The sequence below is a fragment of the Myxocyprinus asiaticus genome, chromosome 21 (genome assembly GCF_019703515.2).
Source record: "Myxocyprinus asiaticus isolate MX2 ecotype Aquarium Trade chromosome 21, UBuf_Myxa_2, whole genome shotgun sequence".
NCBI lineage: Eukaryota > Metazoa > Chordata > Actinopteri > Cypriniformes > Catostomidae > Myxocyprinus > Myxocyprinus asiaticus.
In genome coordinates this window covers 4,294,975-4,322,077 of record NC_059364.1, presented here as the reverse complement: position 1 = coordinate 4,322,077, position 27,103 = coordinate 4,294,975, and the positions used below count along the sequence as shown (strand labels likewise).

Sequence of the window (27,103 nt, the reverse complement as noted above, 5' to 3'; positions counted from 1 at the left end):
CATAGAGAGGCAGGGTTCATGATTACATGATAACTTTTATTATTCAACTTAATTACATTAGTGTAGATCACAATAGTGAGGAACATTATTGCGCATACTGTAGCCGAGCGAACCGAGACAATGAGCCCAGGACAAACAGGACATCTAAGCAAGATTTGTTCTCCTTGGTCCACTTAAAGGCCGAAACATACTTCACGCAAGTACTCGAACGTAGACGAGAGCGCTTGGCCAACGCATGGCCTATGTGTGGTCCCGTTGTACATACTTTACGTGCGCACTTGCGTTGCTCTGGCGGTTACAAACCTCATACCACAAGGGGGCGATAGAGTTTTTTTTAGGCACCACAAAACCGAATCACGAAAATTTGACTCTGTGGTCCATTGTTTTATGAAATCAAAAAGCCAAAATGACTGGACATCCATAGCTAGTTGCTGCATCTCCGCTGCGGACACCTTTCCATTTCTTCCTGGCTCAGACAAATCAGTCCGTAGTTGTTTCCATTTTCTCTTTACAGTGTTGTTATCAGAATTTGGGGAAGCTGCAATTTCTTGCCAAGCATTTTCACTCGCTGTTTTATTCTAATGGAGAGGGGACGAGGGGTCGTAAATATGCTTGTATAATCTAACTTGTTCTGCAAGACTCTCCTCAAATTGCTGCTCCACCATGACGGTTGTTGACTGAAAACAGAAAATCCACTCTAGCGCCCCTTGAGGCAATGCAGAGAATGCAGCACATACCTGCGTTGGGTTATGAATTGAGCGCTGACATATTTCACTACGCAATGAAGCGTGGAATCGAGCTTTCGTAGCAAGGTGCGTCTGAGTTTGCATACTTGCATGAAGTATGTTTGGGCCTTTATTTCCAAATGTTCTACAATTGCTGGTGTGTTGGTTGTTTTATTTTCATCATGTCTGCTGTCGCGCTGTGATAGTGGGGGTTCCCTCTACGTCATTCTCCGGTGTTACGGTTTAACTGGGGCTGAGTTCTGAATAAACTTACTACATAAAGTTGGCATCCTTGTACAGATGAAAATAGGTGGTATAATTAGCTCGAACGGCAGAATGACGCAAAACAAATCAAAAACTTTGACTGCAGGAGATTCGATCTGGTTAAAAAAGCAACATGATCAGCACAACTTCACACAGCGTTATCAGTTTGAGCTATTAGGCAGCGATAACAGTAACGAGCATCTTTATGTTCAAATGAGGTTTCTTTATTCTGTGTGAAATGGTGCACATTATCAAGCAATGGTAACACCATGTTAACTTGTTTATCACGTTCACAATATGATGGTCTTGTCAGATTATGACACTGTATGAAATCTGAACGTCTTTTTCTCTTCTAAACACTGCTCCCAAATATTATGCAACATTATAAAATCAATCAGTAATTGAATGAACAACAAACTGCCAGAATTAATAAAGGCCTACTGAGTGATTAATCGTGATTAAAGTTTTTTTAATAGACTGACAGCACTAACTTTCAGCAGTCTGGAATTCTAGTATACTGTATACAGAATGTATACTAAAATAAGTGATGTAAATTCTAGATTGAAAGTAGAATTTTAAATTATCTGGAGAAAACATGCTTGCCTATGCAAAACAGGGTGGTTGCTAGGGTGTTGCTATACAGTTGCTAGGGCATTGCTAGATGGTTGCCAGGGGGTTGCTAACCCTAAAGGGTTAATCCATATCAACCTAATTTGATAAGTATTCTGCTCCCATAAATAATGATTCTGTTCACTTTTTCTTTAGTTTTTATTGCCAGGAGAATATAACATAATACGACAAAATGGTATACATATAAATTAATTAATTTACATTTGATAATCCTGTTTAAAAATAGAAAATATGGGCTAGCCTATCGGCACATTAAAAGAAAGCATAGTATATGATCTGTATATATTGATGCTCGCTCATAACGTCTGTGCATATGTATAAGAATACTCAAGTTTGCCCATGCAAAACAGGGTGGTTGCTAGGGTGTTGCTATACAGTTGCTAGGGCATTACTAGATGGTTGCCAGGGGGTTGCTAACCCTAAAGGGTTAATATCAGTCCCCCGGCTGAATTTTTAGATTTTGTTAACACTTTTTCTGAAGATTAAAAAGGTAAATTTCTAGTTTTAACAACATTTGTACTTGTTGCACAGGAAATACTCGCTTCATACCATATGACCCACATTTGAGTTTTCGACCACTGCCATTGGGTAAAATGTTAAAATTTTGGGATGGAGCCACTATGACAGCCCGATATCTCTGGGATTTAACCATATAGGGCCCTAAAAACGAAGACACAAAAAGGAAAGCTTGTTCTGAACCAGAATCTAAAAGGATATTAAGACACCTTTAATACTTGAGTTACAGGCACTTCAATTTTGGAAAAACAACACAAAAAACATGTTTTTCCCCCAATTTTGGATTCACACCACTTACATTATGTAACCAGGGGCGCTGAAGTCAACTGATTTTAGTAAAAGACCTACCTTAAGATTACCCTAAAGCCCCTTAATATGGCTCAGGTCCCTCCTTCTCTGCAAGCCCATTTTATCGTCAGATCGCCTTTTTAAAAAACCTTGAAGTATGAGAAATAGCAATAGTCCCTCAGTAAACACCACTAAACAAGCCACCAGTAGATAATGGAGTAAATAATGGTGTTAGGCTTTCTTTTCCCCCCATATGGAACCTATAACGACTAAATCTTCATGGAAACACCTAATCCTGTCTTTGTGAAACATTTAAACTACAGAAGTCCCTCTACTGACAGGCAAGATTCAAGTCAAATCGACCGAGACAAGTGGGGACTTCAAGATAAATGAGTGTCTTTACTCCAGCAGAAGTATGTTTACATTGCGTAGTCCATTAGGGATCACCCAGTGAGATGTTAGCTCTTGTGGCAAGGACCAGATGGCATGGGAGAACTTACTGCCCATCCAGTACATGAGAGCAAAGTATCAGTGACATTACAGTTACAATTCTCACTCATGAAGCAGTCACTAAAATATATCTCTGATTCCCTGAGCCAACACAATCCTTTCAACATACTTAAATGTCAGATAAACTATGCTGACTCATTCCATATTAATATGTGTGAAAAAAGTGCAATAAACAAGCAGCGCTCATGGGTTATTTACAGCCTGGGAAAAAGATTGCATGGTGCTTGACTGAATGTACAGTGAAAACAAATGCAGCTACAAATCTACACTATCTATCAATAAGACGAAACTTTAGGATGCTTTACGTTTTCATCTGACTACAGCAAATCAACATCCTTGTCTATAAGTTAGTTGCTACATGAAATTCCAAGTTGAACACACTGTATGTGGGTCATTCTATCAGACATGTGCCCTTTGCCACTGTGATTTGTAGAGTAAATTTGTGTGACATTTCAAACATTCTACAAACATTTAACAATGTGTTAATAAATAGCTTTGGATCCTTTCAAGATAAACTGATAGATTTTAATGTATTTTAGGTCATAACTATGCCCTCAGAAAAAGAGAGTTGACAGTTACACAGTTCTTTTAGACATTAGTTGCCTTGTTTTCTAGATCATTTCACTTTAAAATGCTTATAAAAAATAGAATTAAATGTTGATATTTCTATAAATACCCTGTTTTCACTTATCAATTGTTTACTATACAAAATAATGGTAACAGGGTTGACAATTTAAGATTGTGCCCTTCTCACAAACCTAGCAACATATAAGATAAATAAGATATTTGGTTTTCCTTGTAGAATTCACATTTTAAATGAGTTTGTTTGATTAAAGAAATAGTACAATATTTTAGTAAAGAATGGTTATAATGGTAACAGTTTTGATGCATTAACTGACATACTGTTCAGGGTTTTAAAATGATAAATTGTTAACTTAAAAAGTATTTCTATATATATTTATAGAGAATAATATATAGACAAAAAATATTTATATATAATTATTTATAATATACAGATATATATATATATATATATATATATATATATATATATATATATATATATATTTATTTATTTATTTTTCTATAAGGTTTTGTGAGGTGAATAAAAATTATACTCTCAATCTTAATCTCTTTTAATGATTAAATAATCTTTTAAATTTCTAGTTTAAAACACCCTTGTAACATTCATAAAAATGTTTCTGTTTTTCCAATTTGGTTTCATACATTGTTGAAAAACATTTCCAGCATTTTCAAATATATATATATATATATATATATATATATACACACACACACAGGTAAAGTCATTAAATATATATATATATATATATATATATATATATATATATATATATATATATATACAGGTAAAGTCATTAAATATATATATATATATATATATATATATATACACACACAGGTAAAGTCATTAAATATATATATATATATATATATATATATATATATATATATATATACACACACACACAGGTAAAGTCATTAAATATATATATATATATATATATATATATATATATATACACACACAGGTAAAGTCACTAAATATATATATATATACACAGGTAAAGTCATTAAATATATATATATATATATTTAATGTCATGTGGTGAAACCATCAAGTAAAAGGTATTAAAATAGTTTCCTTGCACCTTGAATACATTAGTGTACACAACTTGATCATTCATTTCAAAAAAGTTTTCAACACTTTTCAAAAAGTTTGCAAATATCATGAATTTTTGACAAATGACAAGAAGTTTTCTCAGGGTTACACCACATGACCTTTACAAAATGTGCCTTTTCATTATGTCAAAATATCTGATTTTTTTTTTATTACTTGTATGTTTTTTGTCAACATGAACAACAAAATGGCAACCTACTGTATATATATACCACAGGTCTGTTGAATGCTTGATTCTGATTGGTTGACGGACATTCTATGGTGTGCAATTATTTTTCAACTAAACGCACGGCTATGAAGTAGTTCCAGGTCTTGACCGCATAATGGCTTCAAACATTTCAAAAGAACATTTCAAAATAAAATAAATGACAGTATTTTTGATGATATATACAGAAAAATGCTTCTAATAACACAATAAAATTGGGTGTCAGCTATCCATTGTAAAAATCATTATTCACGCACGTTAATGATGGACACAAAAGACACTCGCTTTATTGAATGACCCTCATCAGTCTTACGGCAGATAAAAGGAAACAGTGTGTGACTGTACTTGAGTAAATGTAGGAAGGCTAGCTCAACAAATCTGGCACTGTATTGTCAGCTGGTTGTATGTTGCTGATTAATGCATATTTGTTTCATGTGCTTTTCAGTAAAAAGGAAAAACAGGACCCTGGCATGGGGCAAGCTCTTCCTGTAAGAAGCTCCCCTATGGAGATGTGGCCTACAGTGGCTTGTAAAGCAGTGGCGGTGAAATTTACAGGCTTTGTGAGGGCCTTCTTGTTAGAGCTACAGCTCCACATCAGCAACACCCTGAGGATACTGAAGCTGTACAAAGTACTGAATGCTGTGATACCAGCCAGTTACCAGCAGACAAGAGGCTAACTGTGTGGCCACAATGACGACCGTCTCTCGACAAGTCGTAAAATGAAGTCTTTCATTAAGAACGCTACATTTCAAAGGTACCCAATGGTTTGTCACCTGATGGTCGGCATTTTATTGTGATGGCGCCACATCTATTATCTCTTACTATCGTCACTTGTTTAAATTCCTTTTTGAGTAAAACCACAAGAGCTCCCACATGATTGTGAGTTTGATGCAAGCTTTTAACCTCAGCAACAACAAAAAAAACAAAAAACGCAAATATGTCTGACGTCCTTTGAAGGAAAGCTTTGAAGTCAATAGTGACTTAAAGGAATAGTTTACCTAAAAATGCTAAATCTGTCAACATTTACTCACAGTCATGTTGTTCCAAAACCATATGCATTACTTTCTTCTGTAGAACACAAAAGGAGATGTTTTGCACAATGTCCAAATTGTTATTTTTCATACAATAAAAAGTGAATAGGAACTAAGGCTGTCAAGCTTAAAAAAATTACAAAAAAGCACCTTAGTCCATTCAACTTGTGTGCTCTATTCAAAGTCTTCTTTGCAAAAGCTTTGTATGAGAAACAGATCAAAATGTATGTAATTATTTGCTGAAATTATGTGCCAAAGCTCTAAAATCTCATTTGCATTAACGTATATTCCATCTGGCACCACTGATGGCCTGAAACCTGCCATTTAAAAAAAAAAAAAAAAAAAAAAAAAAGGATGACTTAAAGGGATAAATCACCTAGAAATGTTAATTCTCAGATAATTTACTCACACATTTACTCAAACTCATATGACTTTCTTTTGTGGAACACAAACGAAGATATTTTGAAGGATGTATGATGTGCTCTTGTCCGAAAAAATGTAGGTCAAAGGGGTCTAAAACTTTCAAGCTCCAAAAAGCACATAAAGGCAGCATAAAAGTAATTCATATGACTCATATAATGGATTGTTGCTGAGATGAGACGGGAGACGCTGGATCTAAATGCAGGCTTTTAATGAAGATGATAATAGTGAACTCATAAAGCAACAAACAAGAACTGACAAAGAAATGCAAAACTAGAGGGTATATATACACACACAAGGGCTAACGAGGGAATGGAAAACAGGTGAGAACAATGGGGAACAGATGGCACTGATGAGGGAAGTGCATGATGGGAACTGTAGTCCGGGAGAAACACTTCAAAATAAGAGTCCTAGGAAACTTGAGGGAGACAGACTGTGACAACTCAAATGGTCATCCATGTCTTCTGAAGTAATACGATCAGTTTTGAGCGAGAAACAGACCAAAATTTAAGTCTTTATTCACTAAAAATCTTGATGAAAGTTTTGGACCTCTGGCAAACACAGACATCATATATCCTTCAAAATATCTTCATTTGTGTTACGTCATTCAAGTTTGAGATGGCATTAGGGTGAGTAAATGATGAGAAAATTATCATTTTTCAGCTAACTATCCCTTTTCAGACTGTTCCTCACACAAAGTTTTTGTATGGCTTTAGAAGATTTGTAATATAGTGTAAGTGTTGTATGGACTACTTTAACATTATGCCTTTTTTATTCAGAATTGCCACCTTGTTTTGTAGTATGTTTGTAATACCCTTGTGTGTTCGACAGAAGTAAAAATCTATGGATTTGGACTGACATGAGGGTGACTAAATGTTCGCAGAAAGGTCACTTTTGGGTTTTACATTTATGACATTCCATTTACCCCTTTCATGTTAAATTCAGATATTACACAGTGTTTCAAAACTCCCAACGGGGGCATAGTTTGTTTTGTCCTCCAACCACTATTAATAAAGCTACACTGTCTGGCCAAAAAAAAAAAGTCACATACTCTAATATTTTGTTGGACCACCTTTAGCTTTGATTATGGTGTGCATTCATTGTGGCATTGTTTTGACAACTTTATTTAACGTCACAGCATTTATTTCCGTCATGAGTTGCATTAATATTTGGCTGAGATCTTTTATTGATGATGGGAGAGTTGAACCACTCCGTAAGGTCTTCTCCAGCACATCCCAAAGACTTTCAATGGGGTTAAGTTCAGGACTCTGTAGTGGCCAATTAATGTGTGAAAATGATTCCTCATGCTCCCTGAACCACACTTTCACAATTTGAGCCTGATGAATCTTGGCATTGTCGTTCTGGAATATGCCAGTGCCATCAGAGAAGAAAAAATCCATTGATGGGATAACTTTGTCATTCAGTACATTCAGGTAGTCAGCTGACATTGCTGAGCCTAGACTTGACCAATTGAAGCAACCCCAGATCATAACACTGCCTCCAGATGCTTGTACAGTGGGCACTATGCATGACGGGTGCATCACTTCATGCGCTTCCCTTCTTACCCTGACACGCCCATTGCTTTGGAATATGATAAATCTGGACTCATCAGATCACATGACCTTTTTCCATTGCTCCACAGTCCAATCTTTACGCTCCCTTTCAAACTGAAGTTGTTTTTTCCAATTAGCCTCACTAACAAGTGGCTTTCTTGTGGCCACACAGCTGTTTAGTCCCAATCCTGTAAGTTCTCGTCGCATTGTGCGTGTGGAAATGCTCTTACTTTCACTATTAAACATAGCCGTGAGTTCTAATGTCGATTTTTTTAAGATGTGACCAAGTGTTTTAGTGATCTCCGATCACGATCATTCAAGATTTTTTTCCAGCCACATTTCTTCTGCAAGGCTGACAGTTCACCACTATCCTTCCAGGTTTTAATAATGCGTTAGACAGTTCTTAACCCAATTCCAGTGATTTCAGTAATCTCCTTAGTTGTTTTCTTTGCTTGATCATGGCCAATAATTTGCCCCTTCTGAAACACAGTAACATCTTTTCCACGACCACAGGATAGGGAATACGTCTTCCGACATCCATCTTCATGGTTAAGACATGAGAAGCTACACACTGCATCATTTATGGTTAGAAGCATTGTTGCCAGCTGAAACATATTAATCACTGCAATAATGATCCAGTCATAGGTTCTTAAGTATCTGCTTATTTAAATCCAAACGGCGACTTTTTTTTTTGTTGGTTTTTTTTTTTTGGCCAGGCAGTGTATTTGAAAGGAATTACATAAAAATACACATGGACATATTTGGTCTGTGTGTCGATTTGTGTGAAGTAAAGTTCTGCACAACATGTCCTGAGCTCTAGAGCAGGGTTGAGTGCACCACGGGTCATGGGAGAGAAAAGACACCCGGTCAGCCGAGGACAAGAGCAAACAACATCACATGGACCGGCCTGAATTCTGTAGGGTTGAGACCTCCATGAAAATGGGCCACATCCCTGATGCTTGAAGTTGTAGAACATGTGAAATACTCTGAAATCAAAGGAATACTCACCCTTACGAAGGACGTGTACTGATGGCACTGCTGTCGATTGATTTCTAGGTTGAAACGCTGACTCACAACACCCATCTGCTCTCCGCCATTTGCAAAATACACCCGTGGTGGTAGACCTTTGTGTCTCTTATCTGAATCTGCCGTTAGATTGTACAACAGCTCTGAGGAGAAAGATAGACATGCGCATTTCAGTTAGAAGACAGTGTATAAACATCTCTTAAACAATTCCTCAGACGGCCTGTGTTTATACACTCACTATCACAGGCATTCCAGGGCCCTGCAGTCCCACATTTCAGACTTAAAAACAAAGTCAAGTAAAACATGAAGTTCCCACTGTCACAGTCATGAAAATGAAATAAAACAGTGCAAGAATATTTCTGGGACCACGTCCAAGAGTTCAGTGTTTTTGATTCATTTTTGGATGTTTGAGAAAATGGCAAGGCCGTTTTGGGAAATACCTGATTTAAAATGTAAGATGGGCGAATCTCACGAAACTAGACAATTTCAGCTTATGTTTCACCCCAAAAGCAAAAGAACAATATAAGAAATGACATTTTGCAAAAAAGTAAACAGTCTATTTTTAGGATATTAAGATTTTTGGCATTGTGGCAATATATATGTGACAATTAAGCACACTTTCTCACAAATTCGAATTACTATTATAATTTTTTTTTATTAATTAATTAAAAATTAAAATCAGCAAAATTAAATAAAATCACAACAAGTACTACCATGATATATACTTACAAATGTACTAAATACATATTTTAAAATATAGAAATTATGATAAAATATAAATATGAATTTATTAAATGTTAAATAATATTAATTCATTATATATATATATATATATATATATATATATATATATATATATATATATATATATATATATATGTAATAACAAATTTGTAATTTAAAGAAAAAATGTGTATTTTTTCATGTTATAAATATTTCATCTTATAATATCTTATAATTCTGTTTGGTGGCTTAGCGGCGCAAAAATGACACACTTCACCTTTAAAAAAAATTTTCCATCTTACAATAATGAGAATTGCTCAAATGTCATGAAAATAATGTCAAAATGCAAAAATTCTTAAAACAGATTTTTTTATTAAGTAAAACATAACTTCTTATTTCTTTTTTTATTGCTGGGCTATAAGTCACATCCTCTACACAAGTACAGAAACGCAGGCACTTCAAGCCAAGCAAGATCGATTTAGTGCATTATTGTGTTCAAACTGTAACACAACTCAAATACGTGGTGCAAGGGGCGCTATAGCGGATATAGTGTGAACTGTCAGTATGTTCAGCTGGACCATGGATTGGCAATACATTGGCCAAGCGCACACCTCTGCATACATGTACTTGCATGAAGTATTTAAGAGCTATTATTACTCTATTGGTCTCATAGGGTGTTCCACTAATGAATGTTTGGGTGTATGAAGGCACTCCTGGACCAATGCAGGGGATTGTTCTTTTAATATGTCCAGCTGTGAGTGCACTATGAGCTCATCCCAGTCAATGAAACCCGGGCGTCACCTTAACACAAGGTGCTGCAGCTCTTTCCAGTGTGGATGCCAAGCGCAGCTAACACTAGTGCTCTGTTTTTCCCTGAAACCTCTCATTATGTACCATCCCCTATAAATACTCCATCTCCCATAAGACCACACCCACTCAGCAAAAAGTGGCCACACCCAAAGGCTAAACAAGAAGTCATCGAATCATAAGAAATCTACACCTTCTACGCCCCATGACTACACAGTGTCTGTTCCGGTAATTTAAGTGAACACATGAAGTCAGTCTCGTGTCGACTATTAAAAATAACAGCCTTCAAAATTTCAGGACCAAAACAACTAGGTTTAATGAATACGAATGTCATGACTGAACTGAAAAAACATACTACTCTCCCTGGTTTAGACTGTACCCTCTGACTGCTTTTCATATGGTTGAAGAACTGAAGAATTTACTTTATAACCATTTGAGGTAGTTAGCAATTTAAGGATTCACAACATGAGAAATCAAATTATCCTTGATATTTTGAAACTAAAGAGTTTGATGTACTATGAAAAAATACTGTAACTATCAGACAATGACCATATTGTAAATAGGGCTGTTGATTTAACACGTTCATTCAGTGCGATTAATTATATAAAAAATAACGTGTAAAAAAAACTGGCTCAGTGGGTAGCACTGTAGCCTCACAGCAAGAAGGTCACGGGTTCGAGTCCTGGCTCAACTGGGCCTTTCTGTGTGGAGTTTGCATGTTCTCCCTGTGTTTGTGTGGGTTTCCTCTGGGTGTCCTGGTTTCTCCCACAGTCCAAAAGACATACAGGCTAAGTTAATTGGAGACCCTAAACTGCCCGTAGGTGTGAGTGTGTAAATGTGTATGTCTGTGTGTGTTACATTTGCATTCAAACACAGCTTAATGGAGCACAAATCCGAATCAGGGATTTCAAGACATGTTTTTCTAAAATTAAAACTATGTTTAACTTAACCTAAAAATGTTATGTTTATGACGCGACACAACCGAGATGCTCCAAAAGCGTCCGTCTGATGCAGGTGTACATTGACGCGTCCTTAGACAAGCCATCATAATAAATCTCATACTAACAAAATGGATTGCTTGTTATTTAAGGGGCTTTCTCAGCAAATATTTATATGCGATTATTTTGATTAATTAATAGGCATACCATGTGATTAATTCGATTGACAGCCCTAATTATAAGTAGACTTTTAAAAAATGCTAATAAAATGTACACAAATTATATCACCAATTTAAAGGCCACCCTCACCTATGTGTCCAGGAACGTGTTTCCCTCTAAAGCTCATGCAGACTGTGACGTTAAAGCAGTTGAGATGCTGAGGACCTTCATGACACTGCGGTACTGTGATGTTGATAGAGATGGGCAGGAAGATAGAGACGTCTACTGATATTACTGGTCTGGATCTTTCACATAGAAACAGAAAGGACAGGTCAGTGGGTGTTTAATTAAATGTGAATACTAGCCCTTGCCAGATTTAAAGATCTCACCTTAGTAACACCACACTGTCAGCCATGAACGCCCCTATTGTTATATCTGAAATGTAGGCAAAAACGTTTATCAGGAAGGTCAGAAATGATATTCATAATATCTGATAAACATTTCGTTACAATTACTTTCATGCAAACTGCTATATATGACATTTATCAAGCGCTAATTGTTTTGCTAATGGAAAATGAAGCCTTCTTTGTTTCTTTTTATGTCTGTAAGTTTAAGTGTGTTAGTGTCCACTGTGGAATGCTGTAAACAAAATGCTTGCTGGCCACAGCGTTATGAGTTCGGCCCAGTAGACGGAACGTGTCAAAAAGCGGTTAAGAAAATTAATCATACACTTAATCTACATTCCTGGGATTAGTGCTGCATGGAACATTCTCCATCATATAATTAGTTCTGTCATTTCCTGCATTCTTCTGTGGACGTAAAAAAATAAAATAAAATAAAAGATGAGTAGAACCGTGATGGGACGTTTGGCCGTCGGAATGGAAGAGCATCACAAGGTTTTAAAAAACAGATTTGAATGTGCTACACTGCACTATAATATGAGTAATACATTTGATTTCATGAAGAAAATGTGAGTGGTGTGAGCCTGATTAAAACTTTCCGCTAAGATTCTAGGGTGTTTTTTTGTGTCCTTCTTTGCACGGGCATTGCTTTTGTGGATGCTATCTTGTTCTGAGTAGTTGTTATTGCATTGCAATCTGAACTGGCTTTGACAAAATCTTCTTCGTTTAATTACAGTATAATGTACGTATATCCAGTGTAGAACTGGAACACACTAAAGGTTGGTAAAACACTGTTTCATCTTTACACATAATATAAAGGCCAAAAAGTAAGTGGTCTGGCACCCGTCGTAGTTCTCACTGTATGTGGGTGGTTTTGATGTCGTTAATTCTGAACATTCTCAATGTTAATTTGAGTGAAATGAGCCAAGTGTCTAAAGCAAATCCAAACCTGGATATCCATTCCCATCCATGTCCACATTGCCGGAAATTGACTGGCCGAACATTTGGAGGGTGGGATTAATGTTTCGCCCAGACAATCTCTGTAAAAAATCAAGATGAGAGAAAGAACATGACATGAAGCAATCAGCAGTTTTCATTCAGTATCAGCAGTATTAAATCAGTTTTCACATCAACATGTGAACAATTGCTGGTCAGTGAATAAATACCTAATCAAAGCATTAAAGTCAACATGAAATGATGTTCGTAAACCATTTTACTTCCATAATGTAATCCATTTGGAATAGTGCGCAACATTTAGCAAGTAAAAATCCCATTCATTTTACCATAGACAAAATTATTTGTATGCTAACTTTTAAAGACAGACCTACTGTGAGCTGAGTTTGTTAATCAATAATATATGTTTCTGCTTAAGCCATCAGTGTGCATTATTTCAGCTTCATTATTATAAAATGTCTACAATACCCATGATCCAACAGAGGAAAATCCACTAATAAGAGAACAGTGGCGAACAAACAGAGGCAAACGAGCTCTGCAGCGACCGCCCACTCCCATGACACACTGTGAACAACGCAATTGAATCAAACTACTTATTACTTCTGAATTGTAATCTGGTATGGATTAAAATGACATGATTTAAACTGCAATCAGAAGCGTAATCTCTTGGATTATATTTTTTAGGTCTAATCCGATCACTTTTGTATTACCTCTGGCATAACTCTTTATGATGTCATATGCATTTAATTAGGATAATTTAAACCATTTTGCCATTAGTTGCTGAAATGCACTTTCAAAATATGCGTGTTGTTGGGTGTTTTTGTGTTTTACTTGCTATTTGTCTGTTTTTTTAGATTTTTTATTTTGTCCAGACTTCTAGAAGGTTACTGGATTTGATGTAGACATAGGGACCGTGCGCAACATCTTATCCAATTTTCGTGAGAGCGCTAAACCTAAGCGCAATTTTCTTGCCAGTGCAAAGCGCAAATGGGCATGGGTGGGAGTGTTTGCACTATTGTGGGTGTAGGCGCGCAAACTGTGGGTGTATTGTATGTAAATGAAGTGACGCAAAGCACAATTTGTTATTTTCCTACAAATTTGGTCATTGTGCTAAGACGTTTCAATACCACCTCTTAACTCAGCGCAAAGTCCAAATTCAGTTCCTGCATTTGCAGTTTGGAGTTCCACCAGCAGGTGGTAATAAAGTTCATGTCCAAACTCTGAAAGTACAGAACATCAAATAACGTCCTTGACAATCGCTGTTGAAGCCGTTTGTTGAATCAAAAAATTATGAGATTTGCGTTACATTTTGTAGAGGTCATGGTTTATTTTTTCAATTATTATAATTATTATTATTTTTATTGTTATGTTTAAGTCACTGCAACAGGGGCCCGTGGAAGAAGGAGAGAGTTAAATGTTTGGATTTGGTATGATTTTTTTGACCACTTCGTTATTTTGATTATATTTTAGTTTAGTTTGAAGTGTAATTTAGAAGAAATATTTTTGGATTAATTTTTCCGTGTTTCAATAAATTAATTATATTTTTCAAAATCAATGTTGACTGGCAGAAGTGAAGTATGTGCCGATACAATCACTGTTAATACTAGCCATGATTTGTGTGTCAGTAGATGAAAATTATTAATAATACTTACATTCTCTGTAATTTAATGGAGCCTACATCCATATCATGAACCACATTTTCCATGCGTATAAAAGGAACGTGTCCTATTTAACAAGGACGCACAAAATAATGTAAATCCATATTTTTATTCTTCCAATTCATTGCATACAGTCCATTTACACTACCAACTTCTTATGAATGTGCTGTCTTTGTTTATATCGCTGGTGCTTGACAGGAAATGGACTGTATAATAGAACGGAGACGTGCCGGATAAGAACCTCCATTGACCCGATTAGCGCCTTGTGCGCTCGATTTCGCCAAACCCACTTGCGCATACACTTAGCGCATGCTTTTTTTGGGGGCGGGGGGGGATTTTCTCCCCTTTTTCTCCCACTTTGGAATGTCCAATTCCCAATTTCCTCTAAGTCCTCGTGGTGGCGTGGTGGAGGACGAATCTCAGCTGCCTCCGCGTCTGAGACCGTCAACCCGCGCATCTTATCACGTGGCCCGTTGAGCGCGTTACTACGGAGACATAGCGCGTGTGGAGGCCCACGCCATCCACCGCGGCATCTACGCACAACTCACCACGTGCTCCACCGAGAGCGAACCACATTATAGCAATCACGAGGAGGTTACCCCGTGTGACTCTACCCTCCCTAGCAACTGGACCAATTTGGTTGCTTAGGAGACCTGGCTGGAGTCACTCAGCACGCCCTGGGACTTAGCGCATGCTTGAATGAAAATACTAATACCAATAATGGCCATGCCCATTGACTTTACACTTATGAATTAAGGCACTGTGCTTAGCGCTTGCATGCTTAAAATAGGGCCCATAATATTTTACAGATACACATCAACAGTGTTTAGTTACTTGCATAATTATTCGTCATGAGAAGGCATGGTCTAATCATTTGAGTGGTGCTTTTGTCCAAAAATTCAGAAGACTGGAGCATAAATTTATTTTATATTGTGTAAAAATTACGAAGGCAGTTGCGTGTTTTCCCCCGTGTGGCTGATAGAGCTATACACCCTCCAATGATGACAGACACAAATATGTTACTACCCAGCACTGCCTACAGTATATTGAATTTTTGTATACTGAAAATCTGAATATTTTGCAATAAACTTAAAATATATTATTTCTATACTTATAATCAACAAATTTAACTCAACAGTTCTATATATTTCTATAATTTGTAATTAGATAACATAATTCACAATGCATCACAGGATTATAATTCATGCCCTCATTAAAAACGTTAAGTACAGTCTTGTACCTTTGACTTATTGTCCGATTTTTAAGTACTTTTAATGTTGTGATTCACCTCGGAGCAGGATGGTTTGGCTCATGGCTTAGAACGCTCTTATGAAAGATTTTATAAAAAAATCCCTACGGAAAAAAACGAATGGGAAAAACACTTCTAGAACCAACGTTGAAACTGTTGAAAGCTAACAATGTAATTTCACTTATAAGGACAGAAAGAGGTTTATTACCATAGAGTACTTGTTAACTATTCCTGTGGCATCACCATGGTATATATAGATGGCTCCTCCATAATCATCCTCTTTAGGGGCTCCAATTGCCACATCTGCAGTAGAAGATGAAATGAGTCAGTAAGAAAGACAGAGACAATTGGTATAAAGCTGAGTGCGCATTCGTCTGAGACAAATTTAGCGGACATAAAAGGTTTTTTCATCGTAGGGCCCAATCATCAGTCTTGGATTGCTTAGTGTGTCATGCTCGCCAATGACCAAGTATCTGTCTTTGCAATGAATCGTAGGCCACTCCCACATTAAGTGGCCTACGGAGTGGTGGTGGCATATTGGACTAAAGCACTGAACTGGTAAGCAAAAGGTTGTTGGTTCAATCCCCATGACCACCACCATTGTGTCCTTGAGCAAGGCACTTAACTCCAGGTTGCTCCAGGGGGATTGTCCCTGTAATAAGGGCACTGTAAGTCGCTTTGGATAAAAGCGTCTGCCAAATGCATAAATGTAAATGAAAAATGTAAAAATTAATCCGTTTAAATGTCAAAACTCTGAAGCATGAGTTAAAAAAAATAAATACTACATTTACATAATTTCTTGCCATTTGCCTTAGCAAGAACAACTAATAGTATAGAGGCTACAAGTAGTCTTACAAGAATTCTTGATCTGGTGCCCTGATCTGCTTGCTCTACGTGCCGCTAGACCTCTTGTCCTACACTGGAAAGATTCACTTCCTGTTTTAATTCAAAACATCTGTCTCCATTTATCACATATTCCTCGGGCTGTTCTTAATTAACTTCATCAGGTGTGTTTGTGTAGAGCCGGAGCAAAGGCTCTGATGTACAGGACGTCTAGGTGTTGGGTTGCTCTCACAGCTTGAATTCCTTATTATCTCATTCCCACATTAATGGAAACTTTCGGTCTGTTGATTTCAAGTGAAATTAATGTTATTTAAGTTATGTGATTGTTAGGCTCCCCAAACACTAACAGCAATGCTGATCAGAGACTATGATTACAGAAAGCAAAGGCAACATGCGGTAAAATAAAGCTTCAATCAGCAAATGCATCAAGCATCTTAGCTGAAGCTCACTGAAGTTGGAAAATCAAGAGTGAGAACATTAGTCATAGAAGAGTGTCCAAAGGTGACTTTGAAGCTACTTCACGTCGAAAAACGTATCCAGTAACCGAACCATACAAAAATCTGATATACAGTATGGCAATACAGTATGTAAAACATATATAATATGTGATCATGTATATTTTTTTAATTATATAAAAAAATCACATATTTGTACATACTATATATTCAACATACACTATGTTGTGCTTGATGAACCTTCAATTTGAAAACCATAGGCATCAATTTCCCCCTTTGGTGCAATAACAGCTTCCACTCTTTTGGGAAGGCTTTCCACTATACTGTATGTAGTAACATGGCTGCATGGATTTGCTCTCATTCAGACACAAGGCTATCAGTGAGGTCAGGAACTGATGTTGGTCGATGGGGCCTGACTTACAGTTGCTGTTCCAGTTCACCCCAAAAGTGATCAGTGGGGTTCAGGTCTGGGCTTTGTGCAGGCCAGTCAATTTCTTCCATGCCAGACACAGTAAACCATTTCTTTATGGACTCTGCTTTGTGCACAGGGGCATTGTCATGCTGGAACAGAAAAGGGCTATCCCCAAACTGTTGCCATAAAATTGGAAGCACCGAATGCCCTAGAATGCCATTGTTTGGAGTAGAATTATGATTTATCTTCACTGGTATTAACGAAGTAACCAAACTCTTTCATTAGAAGGGGGTGTCCACATATTTTTGGCCATATAGTGTATATTTAAAAATATATAATATATTAAACATGTTTTCCCAAATCATACCTGAATTTGAATATATTGTATATATAGAGTATATATGTATATATATGCTGATCATTATAGTGAAATATGGAAAATGAGTGTGTATCTTTCAACATTCCTGTGCATTAGGTTTTATTTATATATTCAGGATTTACATTTATATAATATTCAGATTTATAAATATAAATTAAGCTTTACAACTATATATTCAGGATTTATAACTATGTATTAAAATTTACAACTATATATATTCTGATTTATAAGTGTATATATATATATTCAGATTTAAAATTATACATTTGGGATAACAACTATATATTCTGAATTTATATAATTATTCCCTGTTTGGCCCCCGTTATAGGTACATTGTATTCACTCTTAAAAATAAAGGTTCCAAAAAGGGGTTTTCACAGCGATGCCATAGGAAAAACAATTTTTGGTTCCCCAAAGAACATTTCCGTGAAAGGTTCTTAAAAGAACCATTTTGAAGAACGTTTTTGAAGTCTAAAGAACCTTTTCCCACTACAAAGAACCTTTTGTGCAATGGGAAGGTTCCATTGATGTTAAAGTTTCTTCATGGAACCATAAATGCTGATAAAGAACCTTTATTTTTGAGAGGGTATATTTAGTGTATATACAAATAATATATTATATATAATATATTTTCAGTGTAACAGACTCCAGATACTGACCTTGGTAACCATCGTCATCGATGTCCCCGAGAGATGTGATGCACTCGCCAAAATGGCCATTGTAAGCATTGTTACCATTCAATATCTCAACTTCCTCCATTACTCCCTGAACAGACAGGCACAAAAACATGTAAATATATCATATTTATATATCAGTGGCATTTAAGTGATGTTTGGGACAAATATTGGTCAATTTATCATTTTAACATAAATGTCAAGCAAAGTGAACTCACATTGCCCCTGCTGAGGTAAACAGAAACCTGGCCTTCATCCCGGACCTCGCTGTGCATGGGTGCTCCCACCAGCAAATCTGACAGTCCGTCTTCGTTTAGGTCAACTGCACACAATGAGGAGCCAAAGTAAGAGCCCATCTGAAACCAAGCCGAGCCGAGAGCAAACGGGTCAGGTTACAATGCCATGCAAAAGGCAAATCCCTCCTCTGTGTCCAACACTTACTGTACATTTCCTCATACAGTTCTAATGATTGTGAGTTCCCTTTGGAAGGAAGTCAAGCTACGACTGTGCTATACTGCCCCAACAACCCTAACTGGAGTCTGCCTTTAGTAGCTTTGAGGAAAAACTGACTCTATTCTTTCAGAAATACTTCAATAAACAAAGTGTATGATCACTAAAAGTAAACTACTACCTGGATCTAATACAGATCTAGTAGAGGCAAAAGTTTACGAAGATTCTACAAAATGTTATAAAAGTCATTTAAATAAATAGACTGTCCAAAAATGTAAATTCTGTCAAAATTTACCCACGTTGTTCCAAACTGGTGTTACATGCCATGCCATGACATCAATGATGAAAAACTTGAGAAACAATGAAGTTGACATCATTGACGTTAAATCTAAAATGAGACGACTTAACGCGCCATATTTGAAGGTATGCGTCAAATAGAAAAAACGACAAATATATCGTATGGCTTCAGAAGTCTTGGAATATAGCACATGAGTCCTATAGACTACTTTTAAAATACCTTTTTTGTAATTTTCTGATCAACAGCCTCAGTCCCATTTTAAAATACAGAAGTCTGGACTTTCTGCGAAATAACTTATATGTGTTCAATCCATGGAAGAAAGAACATCATTATTTTTATATTTATGTCATCTTGGACTTACACTGACACCTAGGGGGCTGGATGTAGCATCATTCAAACACAATAGTTACCAAAGCCATTGCTGAAATGAAATTTTCACAGTCAGCCATGGTTCATTTATTCATAACTGAAAGTCTTGAATAACAGGACGGTTACTGAGATTGAGTAGTATTCAACTGGTCATGTGATTCTTACATGGCAGCCCCCATGAGGAGACCCTCTCCATGTAGAATAAAACAGCTTTTATAAGGTATTTATGAGGAAAAAATGACTGAGTGCACCTTTAAGTTTGAAACCTCTGTTTTTAGCTTTTAACATCAATCGTTTTCGAAACGCTCTGTTTTCAATGGAGGATCAAACGAAAACGAATGTTTCAAATGAAAACGTAACTGTGTGGATGTAGCCTAAGGAGCTATAATTGACTACATAAAGCGGTGGGAGTTATTATGTTGTATTTTTTCAGTTTGTAAATAAACTGCATATTGTACCTACCATTTTCCCTGAGGCTTGAAAGGTCTTCACAAGAGATGTTCCCTCAATTCTGAAGATGTAAACCTATAAAATAGATGAAATTGTAGCTTCATTATGTCTAAGTGACCAAGCAACAAAACCTGGAACTAATGTTGCAACCTCTTATCATTGCAATAAATTGATTAAGGAACAAAGTTACAAGCACCTACTTTTCCACCACCACTGTCTTGAGGTGCACCAGCTGCAATGTCTAAGGTAGTCGGAGAGGAAAAGTGACCAGCAGTCACTGCATATCCTAAAAACAACAGAAATCTGTTATAGGCTGAGGGGCAATATTGATTCTAATGGCATGGAATATTGTAGTAGTTTTGTTGTGGTTTTACAATAATGCAGGTATTACCGAGGTAACTGTATCTCCGTGGACTCAGGTAATCTTGATTAAGGTTGTAGTGTGTATTGGATGTCATGTTAAACACTTTGACTGTTCCGGTCCAGTAATAAGACCCCGGTGCACCCATGACAACCAGTTCCTAGAAATCAACATAAAATCATGTGAGATCCATTCAAAAAGCCAACAATTTTTCAACAGGTTTCTACGCATTTCCTCATGGCTGAAAAAAGCTTAGAATTATATGAGAAAAACACAGAGCATTTAGTGAGGCTCTGGTCAACCGAAAGCCACAAACTATCTTGCATTATGTGCTGGTAACCCGACCATGAGCTGAAAAGCATGTCGTTCTCTGCTTTGATCACTCAATGGAGTCTTAAGCTGAGAGGGAACTTTGATCTGTTTTAATTGCCCCACAACATTGCAACATCACTCTCCAAATAAGACAAGGCATTTTGTTTTACATGACCACAGCATGAAAACCCCCCCTTTTATATGTATGTAGCAAAAACAGTGTGGGAAGAGTTATGCGGCAAAGTTTAAAGTTTAGGATTATGGGTTTGTTCCTATTGCTAACCCTGAATATGAGAAATAGTAATAGTAAAAACTTGCCTTAGCAAGCACTACTACTAAAAGTTTAGTCATAAATATTTAGCCCTGAATCTTTTGTGGAAAAAAAATAGTTTCCTTTTTCTGCCACCCATTATTTCTGAGGATACAAATAAAAAAACTAGATGCATGGAATATCCCTTGAATGATGAAGGAAACGGAGCTCTTCAGTAGTTGTTCTGAGTTCTATCGAGCCACAAACGGACGTCTCTCACTGCTTTTTCCATTGACAAGGCCAGACTGCAAAAAACACACAAATGCTATTTAACTCGGCCTGTACTGCCAAACACATAAAACACCACCTCCAGCCAAGCCGTCAGCATTCGATCAAGGAGTGTCAGAGTTTTTAAACATCTGTTTTCGACGCTTCAGGTCTTGATGGTCACTCAAGATGTTCAACCGAATGATAAGATGCCATTACGAACCAAACTACAAAGCGGCTGTAGAGCAGATGTCCCACCATGGAAGAGATGCGAGGTATTCCATTCTGCTATGGGTTAAGCCTTTCAGATTCCTTTGTGTGAACCTCCAACATCGATTACAGCTTTAATGGAACAAGACAACACTAGCTTTGTTCCAATGATGTCTGGTGTAGGGCTGGGTAAATATACTGATTTTCCAATTAATCAGGATCTTCATTTAAACAATCCCGATATTGATTCTTAAAATTCCAAGATCGATCTTTTGCTCTGTGATGTTGAGCCTGTGGAGCAGTCTCTGAACATGGAATTTTAATGTGTCCACAGATTTATTTATTGTTTTATTCACCATTTTACAGTGTTCATGTGGAGTTTCCTGTTTTAGCATGTGGGCATAACCATTAGGGGAGTGCTCACCTAATGTGGAAGCGCTCATTTTAGCTATTTTAGGAAACAGTTCTAACAGTTCTAGTTTTTAGACTGTTTTTTTCTTCTTTTTTTTTTTTTTTTTAAAGAAAACTTGGTTATAATGTACGTTCTTTTTTTTCACCCAATTTGGAATGCCCAATTCACAATGCACTTTTTCTTTTTCAAGTCCTCGTGGTCTCATAGTGATTCGCCTCAAGGTACCCGGAGGTAGCGGAGGACGAATGTCAGTTGCCTCCGCGTCTGAGACCGTCAACCCGTGCATCTTATCACGTGGCTTGTTGAGCGTGTTGCCACGAAGACATAGCGCGTGTGGAGGCTTCACGCCATCCACCGCGGCATCCGCGCTCAACTCACCACGCGCCCCACCGAGAACGAACCACATTATAGCGACCATGAAGAGGTTACCCCATGTGACTCTACCCTCCCTAGCAACCAGGCCAATTTGGTTGCTTAGGAGACCTGGCTGGAGTCACTCAGCACACCCTGGGATTTGAGCTAGTGAACTCCAGGGGTGGTTGCCAGCGTCTTTTACCACTGAGCTACCCAGGCCCCCTTAATGTATGTTCTTAAATACTATTTATTTGTACATTTTGTAAATAACAACTTTTTGGAACTCAATTAATTCTCAATTGTGTGATTCTCCTTGTGATTGCTTGGGTTTTTTATAACATACTTTAAGTGCAAACCTCTACAATGCAAGTAAACCACTCGCATATATAATATGCAAGCAATATGGGCATGATCACTGAAATATATCCAAATGAATCAGAATAGAATTTAACTGAAAGCTTATGAATCAGAATTGAATCAAACAGGGAAATCTGTATCAATACATAGCCCTAGTCTGGTGTCTATGATGCCTTAAAATGCTGTCCATGTTGGCAGCTCACTAGATTTTGTAATAGAGAATTTGTCTCTTCTTACCTGATAGGGCTGGGTATTGATACAGATTTCCTGATTCGATTCAATTCTGATTCACAAGCTCTCGATTCAATTCAATTCCGATTCGGTTCGATATTGATTCATATGGGTTTATTTCAGTTATAATGTTCCTTTTGCTTACATATGAAAGAAATTCCCACCCAGCTAATGCTGTTGATTATACAGGGGACCTTCTTACTAGGTACATTACAAAAATGTGATTTGATTAATTATATTTTATTAGTTTTTCATCATTTTGGACACATTTTGGCTTTTTAAAAATGAACAAATCTATGTATTCAATCAATAAATAAGATATCATATTTCATATACTATTTTTTGTAACGTGTTTATTGTTTAATTGCATAATGTTTACTATTTACACATATTTACATTGATTTGAACACGTGCTAAAACCAGTACTGTCTCTTTAGCAAAACAGCATTTCTGTAAAGAGAGTCTTTAAATGAGCGCATGTTAATGAGAGAGGACTCAAATGGCTTTATCTCATCTGTGTGATTAGAATTAAACGTTTGTTTTTATTAGGACCATAGTGTTACTAATAAAGTGCTCAGTGAGTGTATATGGCACAGCCTTAACAGTTAACGCTGGACTTAACTACACACTTCACCTTTAACAAACACAAAGTGAAAAGAGTGAGACGGTGATCTAGTGATGATATCGACTAATTTGTTATTAGGCATTACATCTCTCAGCCTGTGTTCCAATATCTGTTCCAAATATTTCTTCAACAGCGGCTGGCCAAATCCTGGACTGCACATAAACGCTTTGGTTGGCTGCACTTTAGACAAAAAACACTGAAAGGGTCAAAGGGAAAAACTGAAGGGCAAATGGACCAACAACTTTCCGATTTCATGTAGTGCAAATATGTGTATCGCACACAAACAGTTTGCAGAGATCTGTTAAACAAAAGGCCGTGGACACAAACTAATGAAACATTCCTCTTAAAGGAATAGTTCAAATAATTTACTTACCCTCATGTCATAAGACTTACTTTTCTACAAGTAACAGAAAAAAGAGAGATGTTTAGCAAAATTTCCAAGCATAGAGTGTGAAGGGGCTGCCAAGCTCCAAAAATTAACAAAGATTACCCTAAATGTAGTCCATATGGCATCAGAAGACTTTTATGATGCTTTTTTGGACCTTGATAGTTACAGTTTTTCATTGTATGGAAAAAAGCGGCTTGGACATGCAGCTAAATTTCTCATTTTGTGTTCCACGGAAGAAAGTACAGTAAGTCATAGGTGAGTAAATTATGACAAAATTGTGGGGTTTTTTGCTAGTAAATTTAGATAAACTAATACAAATATGTCAAAATAGATAAATTTTGTTCCAAAATAGAAGAAAAATAATCTATTTTTACATATTTGTATAAGTTTATCTAAATTTACTAGCAAAACACTAGCATATATACAGTGGCAAAAAAAAGTATGTGAACCCTTTGGAACTACCTGCATTTATGTATAAATTTGTCTTAAAATCTGGTTTGACACAAATTATTATATTGTTCTTGTACATATTGAATACATTATTCAAACATTCACAGTGTGGGTTGGAAAAAGTATGTAAACCCCAAAGCTAATGATGTCAACAAAAGCAAATTAGAGTCAGGTGTTGGCAAACCTGGCATCTGAGATTGGAGGTGTGGGTTAGAGCTACTTTGACTTATAAAAAGCACTCAAATATATTGAGTTTGCTATTAACAAGAAGCATCTGCTGACGTGGACTCAAAGAGCTTAGATATCCATCTGTCCACAGTTAGACAAACTGTCTATAAATGGAGACGATTTTGTACCGTGGCTACTCTCCCTATAAGTGGCCGTCCAGCCAAGATGACTCAAAGGGCACACCACAGAATGCTCAGTTGGGGAAAAAGGAACCCTAAAGTGACAGCTAAAGACTTGAAGGAATCATTGGAACTGGTTAACATCTCTGTTTGTGAGTCTACTATACAGAAAACATTAAACAGGCATGGTGTCCATGGCAGGACACCAGAAGCCGCTGCTCTCCGACAAAAAAATTGCAACGTGCCTGAAGTTTGCAAAAGACCACCTTGAGACTCCACAATGCTACTGGGGAAATGTTTTGTGGACTGATGGAACTAAGGTTGAATTATTTGGGAAGAACACACAGAACTATGCATGGGGTTAAAAGGGCACCGCATATCAACATGAAAACATCATCCCAACAGTAAAGTAAGGTGGAGGGAGCATCATGATTTGGGCTGCTTTGCTGCTTTGGGGCCTTGACCGTTTGCTATCATCAAGGGAAAAAGAATATCCAAGTTTATCAAGATATCCTGTTGCTGTGCACCAGCTGAAGCTCAGTAGAAGTTGGGTGATGCAGCAGGACAATGACCCTAAACATCGAAGTAAATCCACTACAGAATGGCTTAAAAAAAAGAAAATCCACCTTTTGGAGTGGCCAAATCAGAGCCCAGACCTTAACCCAATAGAGATGCTGTGGAATGACCTCAAGAGAGCTGTTCACACCAGACATCCTGAGTATGGCTGAGCTGAAGCAGTTCTGTAAGGAAGAATGGTCCAAAATTCCTTCTGAATGTTATCCAGCTACCGGAAACTCTTGGTTGAGCTTATTGCTGCCAATGGAGGATCGAACAGTTATTAAATCCAAGGGTTTACCTACTTTTTCCACAGCACTGTGAATGTTTAATGGGATGTGTTCAATAAAGACATGAAAGATTATAATGATTTGTGTGTTGTTAGCTTAAGCACATTGTGTTTGTCTATACTTGTAACATTGTTGAAGATGAGATCACACTTAATGACCAATTAATGCAGAAAACCAGATAATTCCAAAGGGTTCACATACTTTTTCTTGCCACTTTATGGCCTCAAAACTAACAGACATGGACTAACAGCCACAAAACTCAATTTCTGATTTCATTGTGTCTTATCAACATGTAATCAAAGCACAAATTCAACATCCCAGAGCACCACACATGTGAAAACGCATAACAAGCTTGTACTTCTACTGACCTCAGTAAAAACGCCTGCGATCCCGGCTTGGCATGAGCCATGTTCTTCCCCATAGGTCTTCTTATGGTCTGCAAGAGTGAGGAGGGGGAGAGAGATGGAGAGAGAAAAAACAACAGACCACAAATGATTTCGCTGTGAGACTGAGCCAGCATTTACCGGAGTTCATCCTACATTCCATATGGAGCTAGTCAAAATCCCAACTCCTTCCAAGAGGAATCTGGGGGCCGCGAGACAGACTGTGAACGACCGAGCAGCAGCGCATTCAACAAATGCTCACACTCAGGAGGGTTTGGAAAGTGGGGACTGCTGTGCTCTCTGGTTACAGAAAATATTAGGCTTGGATCCCCCCAAAATGCACTGCACACACATAGTACCAGGCCCGCTTGGCCCGGAACAAACTGGACTGGAGTCGGGAAATGAAACGGAAGGAAATATATGGCCGGTTGAGTAACTTGTGAGCTGAACAGGGAGACAAATTCTGGTCATGAATATAATTTCTGTTACCCTCCCTCGCGCTTTCCACATCAAACCAAAACATCTTGTAAAATATGAGCAATCCAACTGGGATGATGAAATGTAATGCTGATTAAAGGCGAAACACTCACTATACTACAATAACATCTGTCTAAGTATAATATGTGATGGGGATAGTGATGAATAGTGAGTGCAAACCAAATTTGGTATTAACAGCTGTTTATTTTACAATATCATCAACATAAGTCAACAAGAAATTTTATTTTCTTAATAAACATTCCTGGTCTTAATTTTAACTTTGTAATCTTAAATCAAAACATGCTATGTTTACCATGTTTTTTGTTTTACATGTACCATTGGTAATACCACGAAGTACATTGGAGTATGTAAATACCATGGTAAACGAATATGCTAATCATTCAGTAGTATATCAAATTGCCATGGTTTTACCCACTACAGGATCCACTACAGTCATTCCTTGCAGTCTAAATGCTTCTCTTCAAGTATTGTTGGGTCAATTAAGGCTCAACCATCCCTTAGCTTATTGTACAATGCATCACATATTTCATCCGTTTAACCCAAAATGTGTGCTCCAAACTCCCAGGTGCTGCGTCCTGCCAGGACAGCTCATATTTCTCTCAACTACAGACTGGAACTATGCTGCTTCTTTGGCTCTGGTGGTGCCAGGCCTTTGATGCCAGACAACATCAGTCTGAGGTTTTGGAGGATGATCAGGGCTCCATAACTCATTGTGAAGCGTGTA

The 27,103-nt window shown here is 37.2% G+C and overlaps 1 protein-coding gene across 2 annotated transcripts in view; it reads right to left on the bottom strand.

The window, feature by feature from the left end:
• Positions 1 to 27,103, bottom strand: part of LOC127411922 (integrin alpha-9-like) — a 137,925-nt gene that overhangs the window by 82,699 nt on the left and 28,123 nt on the right. The window contains exons 5-15 of one of the 2 annotated variants that reach the window (XM_051647831.1): positions 25,867 to 25,934; positions 20,481 to 20,610; positions 20,290 to 20,375; positions 20,102 to 20,164; positions 18,741 to 18,878; positions 18,508 to 18,613; positions 15,968 to 16,062; positions 12,848 to 12,938; positions 11,887 to 11,932; positions 11,648 to 11,802; positions 8,853 to 9,013 (exon numbers count right to left, since the gene is read on the bottom strand). In XM_051647831.1, the coding sequence (XP_051503791.1) occupies positions 8,853 to 9,013; positions 11,648 to 11,802; positions 11,887 to 11,932; positions 12,848 to 12,938; positions 15,968 to 16,062; positions 18,508 to 18,613; positions 18,741 to 18,878; positions 20,102 to 20,164; positions 20,290 to 20,375; positions 20,481 to 20,610; positions 25,867 to 25,934 (1,139 nt within the window). The remainder of the gene's footprint in view (positions 1 to 8,852; positions 9,014 to 11,647; positions 11,803 to 11,886; positions 11,933 to 12,847; positions 12,939 to 15,967; positions 16,063 to 18,507; positions 18,614 to 18,740; positions 18,879 to 20,101; positions 20,165 to 20,289; positions 20,376 to 20,480; positions 20,611 to 25,866; positions 25,935 to 27,103) is intronic. The other variant, XM_051647832.1, reaches the window with a different exon arrangement.